General features: G+C 38.1%; 1 protein-coding gene across 1 annotated transcript in view; it reads right to left on the bottom strand.

Annotated features, from left to right (window-relative positions):
• Window positions 1–10,220, bottom strand: part of LOC106879168 (uncharacterized) — a 13,262-nt gene extending 3,042 nt beyond the window's left edge. The window contains exons 1-6 of the mRNA XM_052977114.1: window positions 10,094–10,220; window positions 6,175–6,270; window positions 4,425–4,524; window positions 3,386–3,486; window positions 1,380–1,505; window positions 228–458 (exon numbers count right to left, since the gene is read on the bottom strand). Coding sequence (XP_052833074.1) covers window positions 228–458; window positions 1,380–1,505; window positions 3,386–3,486; window positions 4,425–4,524; window positions 6,175–6,246 — 630 coding nt within the window. The 5' untranslated portion in view covers window positions 6,247–6,270; window positions 10,094–10,220. The remainder of the gene's footprint in view (window positions 1–227; window positions 459–1,379; window positions 1,506–3,385; window positions 3,487–4,424; window positions 4,525–6,174; window positions 6,271–10,093) is intronic.
• Window positions 10,221–10,549: the final 329 nt, after the last annotated feature.

The raw sequence follows: 10,549 nt of genomic DNA, 5'->3' as shown, positions 1-10,549 counted from the left end.
ATATATATATACATATAAGACCCAAGTTAAAAAGATTCTCAACAATTCAACTTCTCTGCTTGATATTAAGACACCTACCCCCAATAGGGGCCTTAACTCCCACATTTTAGAGCTCCATGACCTCCATTTTTTAGGAGCAAAATCCTTTTAACAGGTTCCATAAGACTGGAATTTTGGAATCTGCACATAAAGATCAGTGGTATGGGATGATTAGAATTTTTTTAGGGTGTGTAAAAAGGGAGAGAACCCTCATCTGCAATTTTGATGAAATTTGAATCCTGATTACTAAAGACCTTAACGAGAATCACAGCAATTAACAATAGCAAAAACAATAACGACTTTGATGATAATGAAACCATGAACTTACCTAACATTCCGTCAGGGACCAAAATTCTATGGATTTCTTGGAGAACTTCCTCTGTAGCAAACCAATGGAAGGATTGCGCAGCTGCTACCAACTGAAATTGAAACATAACCAAAATGAAGAAACAGCAAATTTATGTATACACCATCATCATCATCATCTTTATCAATATGATGCATACATCATCATCATCATTTAACATTTACTTTTCGGCTCTTTTCCTTTTTCTATGTTTTAAGTTTTCTACTTTTCTATGTTTGCATAGATTAGATAGAATTTGTTGAGGCAGATTTTCTATGGCTGGGTGCCCATCCTGTCACCAACCCTCACCAATTCTCAAGAAAGGTAATGTTTTCCCAAGGCCAGACATATTTTTTCACAGAAAACTGGAGATGATTAAACTCACTTGTATAACAATAATGCTTGTTTAAAACCTATGTCTAACATCAAGACAAGAACACACACACACACACACACAAAGGCACAGGGAGGACAATATCAAAGGGCAAGATACAACACACAAAAACAGGTGGGACTTACATGGATCGAAGGGAGATTCTACGATACAAAGGATACAACAAAGGATATATAAATAGAAATTATAGAAATAAATCATTGATAAATGAATAGAATCCACAATAGAGGGGGAAGTCCACTTAGGGTAATTCAGGGTAACCCTATGCAAAAGACCCGTGTTATTCTGCCACCCACAAGGCATGGGAAGTGCCCTCTTCTAGTTTCTTTCCACCTACTTAGGAAAGCATACTCAGAGTGGATCGATTCAGTCTTACCAGCCTCGCCATTCCCACTGTTGATAAACATGCAAGAAGGCAGCACCTTCCTTTATAAATGATACTTGAAGAAATGGATGAGGGCTTGGCCAGATAGGTAAGTGCCTGTCTTGAAACCTTTCAAACGGGTCCGCCACACAGCCCCTTTTTCCACAGCCACTAAGCAATAATAATAATAATAATAATAATAATAATGTGTTAAAAGAATGGAATCTGCTACTCACCCGGACAGAATGGTCTGGTACCTTTAAGCAATTAGCAGAAGCAGCAGCAGTTTCTACATCTGGACAAGTCTCTTGTAAGGTGGACAGGAAACCTTCTGAGGGGTCAGTAGCCAAATATTTCAGGGGCTAAAGAACAACAAATATCAAATAATTTCTAAATGCATTTACTAAGTCAGTCACTAAATCAACAGTTGACTGATATTTCCACCTTCAATTATTCGTGTGTCTGTGTATGTGTGTGAAGGCGCGTGGCTCAGTAGTTAAGGTGTTGCACTCCCGATTGCGAGATAATGGGTTTGATTCCCAGAATGGCTGTTGCATTGTGTTCTTGAGTAAAGCACTTCATTTCACGTTGCTCTGCGATCATTTCATCTGGCATGTAGCACCCGTTGCACCTGTACAGGTAATGTGGATCTGATGGAGGGAGTGAGCTTATGTCTACACAAACATTTGATCACTATAAACAAATCATCTGTGTGGTTGTTCGGTAAGAAATTGTTGAACCCTCATGTCGTCTAACAACGGGAGAGTCCATCATGTATATATATATATATATATATATATATATATATATATATATATATATATATATAAATATATATTATTTATTATGCGCCCTTTTAGAGCCTAGCCAGGCTCATGGGCCCAGTTTCCCGGTTTCTATGGCGTATGTGTTCCCCCCCAGCTGGACGGGACGCCAGTCCATCGCAGCATTACCCAAGAAACAGGAAGTAAGAGTGAGAGAAAGTTGGGGTGAAAGAGTACAACAGGGGTCGCCACCACCCCCTGCTGGAGCCTCGTGGAGCTTTTAGGTGTTTTCGCTCAATAAACACACACAACACCCAGTCTGGGAATCGAAACCGCGATCCTTCGACCGTGAGTCCGCTGCCCTAACCACTGGGCCATGCGCCTCCGTATACATTACATATGATACATAGATGTCTATTTTAATTCAATACTATCTCAATTGCACATTCCAGAATTTTAAGCAGCCAAGTGGCTATTCATAACATCAGTGAATGTTTTAATCACATTTTCCTATATAAGAGGCAACAACTCCCTTTCTGAGTATATGGCTAGCTGTGAGTACGTGCCATAGAAAAGTTCCAAAACGGTCAAAATGCATCTGGCTTTCTTACTTGCCACTGCTGGAGCTATTTTCAACTCCTTCCAATATTGATTGTGTTTTTAACACACCCAGTTCATGAGAGATGTTATCTCAGGATAAGTACTGCAGTAACTGACCCATCAACAGTGTGTATACATTAAATATGATACATAGGTGGCTATTGTAATTTAATACTGCCTCAATTGCACATTCCAGAACTTTAAGTGGCCAAGTGGTTAGTCATAACCTCAGCAAATGTTTTAACCACTTTCTTCTATATCAGAAGCAACAAATTCCTTTCCGAGCATGTAGATATGTACCATAAGTGGCCCAGTGAAGTGCTTAAGTGAAGCATGGAGTCTGGTTGGGCAGTAAAATGTAAGAGGACGCGTGCCTCATATTGAAAGAGCTTGTGGCCCATAAAAAGAAAAGTGTAAGAGGCAAGTGCCTCATTTCAAAGACATGATAAATTGAAATTGTAAAATAAGAGGTTTATAGCCTCAAATTGGCGGGCGGCTTCTGTCTTCTCCCATTTATATCATCACGTTCATCATTCATGTCATCTCATTAATGTGTTTGTCCAGCCTGTAGTTACTCTGTGTACTGCCTTTATGGCAAATAAAATGAAATAATGTAGATATGTGCCATAGAAAAGGCCTGAAAATGCCAAAATGCATCTGGTTTTTTCAATGGCCACTGCTGGGGAATTTTTTTTCTTTCCAATATTTGATATGTTTTCAACACAGCAGGTCCATAAGAGATGTTATCTCAGGACAAATACCACAGTGACTGGCCTTTTAACAGCATATATACATTAAACATGATACAGAGATGGCTACTTTAGAAACAATGATGTGGTTAATAATGAGAACATTTGTAATTTTATGAAAGGATTTACTTTGTTTCCTTCTTTGTTCAACTGTTTTAGTCTTGGATAAAGCTTTTGGGTGAATTTGCCAGTGCCAGCTCCCAATTCTAGAACATCGTAGGATATATTTGCTGAAAGAAAAAAAAACAAGAAATAATAATAATAATAATTTCTTCATTGCCCACAGGGCGTTAACATAGAGGGGACAAACAAGGACAGACAAAGGGATTAAGTCGTTTACATTGACCCCAGCACACTGGACAAAATGCATGGCGGTATTTCACCCATCGCTACGCTCTGAGTTCAAACTCTGCCAAGGTCGACTTTGCCTTTCATCCTTTCAGGGTCAATAAATTAAGTACCAGTGAAACACTAGGGTCGATGTAATCGACTAAGCCACTTCCCCAAAATTTCAGGCCTTGTACTTTTAGTAAAAAGGATTATTATTATTATTATTATTTTATGTTTGACTTTTGTTTTGCATTTGTACAAGTTGGATCCAAGTCTCACCCAGAGACTTCAAGAGACAATAAGTTAGAAGTTCATGTAGGTGTTATGCCTTGGGTACCATATATTTGGATTTGTACAGTTTTGTTCAAGTGAATGTTTAAGAAACCATAAGAAAATTATGTGTTTGCTTTAAAATTTGAGATCACATAGACAGTATTTTACGTACCGTCTTAGCAAAGGCAAAAGTATTGTTTTTAGTTGTGTTTGTTTGTTTGTCCATGGACAAGATATCTCAACAACTGCTAGATGGATTTGGATGAAACTTTCAGGGATGTTTGGCCTCATGACTGGCACAAAATGATTAGATTTTGGGATCAATCTGGTACCAGACAAGGATTCTGGATTATTTTGCCTGTTTTTTTTAACTTAATTCTCAAGAGCAGTCGGGTTTATTTCAGATACTCTCTTTTAAAAATCATCTCTGGATATTTGTTGAGAGGATGTTGGTGTTGCCTTGGCAGAGGCTTGCTCTCTCTCTGAGTGCTCTTGTTGTTGTTGTTGTTATTATTATTATTATTTGTGTTTATGTGTATGTATGCGTCTACTCTAACTCAGTTACCTGTACTTTCCAAGCCGATCAGTTGGCTTCGTTTAATTATCTCATCAATTGTTTGATCTGTGTAATAAGGCCGTCCTAGATTGTAAGATTCTGCAGAATTCTACAAAAAAAAAAAAAAATTTTTTAAGTAATAAAATATAACAAACAACACACTAGAAATCCCTAAAACCACAAAAGAAACCTCTATGTCAGTGGTTTTCAACTGGGGTTCTTATGGCCCTTAGGGGTCCAGATAAGATTTTGTTACAATAAATTGCTTATACATCCACAATACACAAAATATTTTAATTTCTTTTATGCAAGGCTAAGGCGTGGTTTTGTGGTAAGAAGTTTGCTTCCCAACCACACTAAAAGAAGCCATATTTGTGTGTGTGTGTGTGTTCATGTTTGTTTTTGTCCCCCACTACCACTTGACACCCGGTGTTGGTATATTTACATCCCTGTGACCTAGTGGTTCAGCAAGAAGCAATCAATAGTAGCAGGCTTTAAAAAAAAATAAGCATTGGGGTTGATTCATTCAACTAAAATTTCTTCATGGTGGCACTCCAGCATGGTCGTAGTCTGATGACTGGAACAAGTAAATGCTAAAAGATAATTCTTAATAATATTTAATCATAAAAATACATAGGATTTTATTATACATATTGAATGGCACATGAGGGTCCGCTAAGTTACAGAAGCGTAGGTACACCAACATCGGTTGTCAAACGATGGTTTGGTGGAGGGTCAAACAGACACACAAAAATATACATATATTGCCAATTAGTAATAAAATTAATAATTAACAATTTTGCCAAGTAGTTCAGTATGAAAAAAACCTTTATCAGTAAAACCATTTATAATCATAAATATATAGGGATTGGCATTAGATGCTTCACCAACATACTGAAAATTTAGAAATAGCAGTCAAAGAACTACCGATTCTAAACTACAAATTTTTTCTCTAACGGATGGCGATATTTATGGCACACACAGAACAAAAATAGAAGAGAAAAGCAAAAACAAACCTGCCTTTAGTTAATCATGTACAATGTTTCACGGTTAAGAGTATAAAGCTACTCTAATATTGCCATCCATTAGAGAAAAAATTTGTAGTTTAGAATCGGTAGTTCTTTGACTGCTATTTCTAAATTTTCAGTATGTTGGTGAAGCATCTAATGCCGATCCTTATATATTTATGATTATATATATATATATATATACAACGTGGTTCTTTCATTTTTTGTCTACCAAATACACTCACAAGGCTTTGGTCGGCCTGAGGATATAACAAGACACTTGCCCAAGGTGTCACACAATGGGACTGAACCCAGAACCATATGGTTGGTAAACAAGCTACTTACCACACAGCCACTCCTGTGCACGGATATTTTGAAAATACCTCATGGAGTGATGGCCATGCTCTGCACAGTTACTGACTGCCCGTTGGCAAGGCATAGCACCCGTTCGGCCACCCCTGCTAGGGATACGGCAAAGTCATGGGACTGCAGCATGGTGGATTGTGGAGAAATAGCAGAAGAGCTTGACAGAGCTTCTTACATTGATGTTGAGCAGAGGAATCTTAGAAGATCAATGGCAAGGATCACCAAGCTCTCTCAAAGGAGTAACTGCAACATATATAGGGGTGGCATCCATGGTTTTCATAATCAGCTAATGAGAGATTCATCATGACTCAAATCATGAGAGCTCGTCAACACAGATGATAATAAATGCCCTCACTAGGTGGAGAAAAATATTTTCATAGCCTTACCTTTGTAAATCCAGAAACAGCCATTGAATGGACCTTGGAAATACCAGAACCAACTGTGTGTTCACTGTCCATGTTAGTTACAAAAATTGGTTACACCTGTAATTAAGGAGAATAGAAATTATAGCTAATTGTTTGGTCCTATGTTAGCCAGACTAAGCAGGCCACGAGAATTGCTTCTAATTTTGGTACCAATTCATCAAATCTAGAAGGGGATATGAAAGGTAAAGTTGACCCCAGTGGAATTTCAACTCAGAACATAAATAATTGATGATGATGATGATGATGATGATCGTTTGGGCAGTGAGTTCCTGAGTATAGTTTTCTCTGGAGCCTTCTGAGGACGTGACCCCTGATTGGAGGATAAGTACTGAGCCAGAGTTTCTTCCTAGCTCCCATCTCACCCGTCTTGAAGACCCCGTAAAATGTTGGAGACACTTCCGTTTCCATCTATGACAGACCCACAAACATCTCTGGGGGCGGGGCATTATGTCCTTGCAGTTGTACGTGTGCTGACACCAATAAAGCGATGCGGGGACAAGTTGACATGAAAAGCAGCAAAAGATAAGAAGAGATAAGAAAAAGCATCGAGTCACCTCTTCTTCGTATCTTTTGCTTTCTTATCTCTTTCTGATATTGTCTTATTATCAACAACGAGGACCTAACAGCCACAGTACGGAAACACTGCTAGAAGTACATCAATGCATTATAAGCACACACACACACACCACATACACACACACACACACCACATACACACACACACAGACCCAAATTCCAGGATTGTCACAATCTGATGATTGAAACAAATAAAAGAACATACATGCATACGTACTTACACACACACTCACACATGCATGCACACGCACATACGTGTAGAGTAAAATCCCACCATCTTCAGAATCTGACACAAAGAACAAGAAGAAACGCTACGCAGCATTTTGCCCAACATACTCTGTGTGTGTGTGCGCGTGTGGTGTGTGTATAAAAGACCCATGAATGACCATGGGATTGCACATAGAAAGTTTCCCTCCGAGGCACAAGTCTGGGCAAGGTTATTTATGGAAGACCGGCAGTCACCCATGCATGCCCACCTCCCCTCTCTACACCACTGATGTTATCCAAGGGAAAGTCAAAGGCTGATACAGCTTGGCACCAGTGATGTCCCAACTCGTTTCTACACCTGAGTGAACTGGAACAACGTGAAATAAAGTGTCTTGCTCAAGAACACAACACACAGCCCAGTTCAGGAATCGAACTCACTACCTCACATTATACATATGCCTGTTTTTTTTACTTCTACCTTCTTTTACTTGTCTGAGTCACTAAAGTAAATGCAAATTAAATGTAAATTAAAAACACAGCTGCCAAATGCAAATGAGTTGTCCTCCTGTGAGCCTTGATACTAGATAGCCATCATTATGTCTCACTCGAACCCATTAACAGGGACACAATGGAGGTACGGTTACACTTCCTCTCTTATCTCATATGATAATGACCCATTGTTTTTTGCCTTTTTACGTGGTACTTAAGAAAAAAGCTCTGATCTATTTTCAGACAATATTTATGGTCATTGATAACGTAAGACTAACACAACGAGGTCAGTTAGAACATTCAAAAAATTTGGGGCGTTGTTAAATAATAGTTATATGTCATGTAATTAAAATTTATATATGGCCCACAGTCAAATGACTTAAACAAGTAAAAGAATAAAATATATATAAATGTGTGTGTGTAGATATATATATATATATATATTTATGGAAAAAAATTATGGGTTTTTTTCCTTATGAGGTTTTTTCACGCTATCTACTTGATAAATTCTTATAAAGTATTTATCCTAATATTATATTATATATATATATATATATATATATATATAAATCCAAGAAAGTTTGGGGTTGTGAATCCAACCCACTAAGGGATAATATCTATCCAATATACTGCTGGAAGGATACCCAATTACTATTACACTAGTGTTTTTTCATTGCAATTACCAAGTGCAATAAATGCGGGTAAAAAGATATTTTACCATTATTTTCTTATTGCTATATATATATATATATATATATATATATATGTACGTATAGACAGATAGTGAGAGAGAGAGATACATACATATATATACATCATCATTATTTAACGTCTATTGTCCATGCTGGCATGGATTGGATAGTTTGACCAGGACTGGCAAGTTGAAGAACTACAACAGACTCCAGTCAGATTTCGAATTGTTTCTATGGCTGGATGCCCTTCCTAACGCCAACCATTCCAACAGTGTAATGGGTGCTTTTATGTGCCACCAGCACGTGTACCAGTTGTGTGACACCACTATCTGCCACAACTACAATTTCGCTTCCTAGCACCTTGGCTGTAGAGGAACCTTTTTTAGCTTGTAAAGAATACGATGGTAAAGTATAATGGAATATAGTTTGATACAAGGTAGTGTTTGTTCCTCATAACTTTCTCAAAAAGATATTTGTTAATGAAATTTTCTACAAGCATCTTTCTGACGATATAGATTCCGATTATAACGATATCTAAGACGGAAAAAAAAATTATGAGCGCTCCCACATACATACTGGCACATAACAATGTTTTTCAAAATTTCATGCTTCGTTTTCTTGGTATATGATGTGAGTCTAGGACATTTAACTCCATGGACAATAACCCCTCAATGACAATTACCCCTGAGGACAACAGATGATAATTTAAAACTTCCTAATATGTTGGAGAGAGGGTAATTAACCAAGTGGGGTAATTGTCCAAGGGGGTAGTTGTCGGGGGGAATGTCCTATGGGGAGGGGTAATTGTCTTGATACGATATAATGTATCTGTATATATGTGTGCGTGACAGACTCACCCCACCACCACCGCCGTTAAATTCTAATATAAACGTGATCAACGCTATCCACAAGGTATTCGAAGAAAATTTTACTAAAATATCCATTTTTATGAAGGTTATGAGGGAACAGTCGTCGGGGGGCACACTTGTGTAGGTATGCCTTATAATGTAATGTCCGGTGCCGTAATGATTCTGCCAGCTCGCTGCTTATGTAACAAATGTTAGCTTGCTGTTTTGGTCCCCTAAATTAAACAGGGTGGTTTTTTCCCCGTAATTTTAGACACTTCATCGGTGGGTGGTTCTATATTTTATATCATTCCATAAGGAATCGGTAAAGGGGGTGGACAGTTAAGTTTAAATTGTTATACGAAAGTTTAACATGCAATTAACGGAAGATTTAACGTGTCAGGCATACCTCGGACTGCTTTGACTTCGAGGATGCCCTCAGTTCAAATGCTTATTTGCTATTTCATCCACCCGATCTATAATCTATGCCAGCCGTGACCATCCTGTTTTTATTCAGTCAATGCATCAACCACAACATTATCAAATTCATCATTCCTTTATTGATGTGATTCGAAGGAGATTTAGTTGTTGCCTGAAGCATGTCTAGCAACCAAAGAACTGGATCAGGCTCGGACAATAAGATTTTCTCACATTCTTTGCTAACATCTATCTCATACAATGTTTTTCTTTATGCCTTGTTATGCGATCTTTCGATACCAGTCCGATATATCGGCCTTTCCGTAAAAAGTGTCTTCGGCGATATTTACCAAAGATCGGCCTTAGTGTCAGGGTTAGGGTTTTAGGAACCCTAAAACTAACCCTAAAACCCTAATCCTGACACTAAAACCCTAACCCTAACACCCTAGTGAAAATCGTGCGGGTGTTACGAAAAAAGCCGATCTTTGGTAAATATCGCCGAAGACACTTTTTACGGAAAAGGCCGATATTTCGGACTAATATTGAAAGATCGCACAAACGATTTGAAACACCTGACTTACAAGCTCCTTTCACTGTTTCTGAAAAAAAAGACGAAATGTTATATAAAAGGAGGCAAACTTTTTATAAACCTACCGTAAAAACAAAACACCGCTTAGATGAACTCTAACGAACATGTGCGAGTATAGACATATATATATATATATATATATATATATACACATGCGCACACCAAACACTCACGCGTTATCTAATTTAAAACACACACACTCAGATTTGTACGCACATACATATTCACATGGGCGGAGACGGACTATATGTAATCTGAACCTTTCTCCCCCTTATTTATTAATTTTTTTTTTACGGAATCCCACATTTTAGGCTATGGAGATTCCGATTCTGAAAAAAAATTGTTTGAAAAATTTCACCCCCACCCCCACCAAGCAGGCTATTTACATGCTAGAAATAACAGCCAAATCTCACAAAACTAGTGTTAGGGTTAGGTTTAAGGTTAGGGTTAGGGTCAGGGTTAGGGTTTGAGTTAGGGTTAGATTTACCCTGTGGATCTATATAAAAACCGGGGGGGGGGGG

The sequence above is a fragment of the Octopus bimaculoides genome, chromosome 27, assembly GCF_001194135.2.
Source record: "Octopus bimaculoides isolate UCB-OBI-ISO-001 chromosome 27, ASM119413v2, whole genome shotgun sequence".
Classification (NCBI taxonomy): domain Eukaryota; kingdom Metazoa; phylum Mollusca; class Cephalopoda; order Octopoda; family Octopodidae; genus Octopus; species Octopus bimaculoides.
Note: the sequence above shows the minus strand (reverse complement) of the source record. Positions and strands in the feature narration are given on the sequence as shown.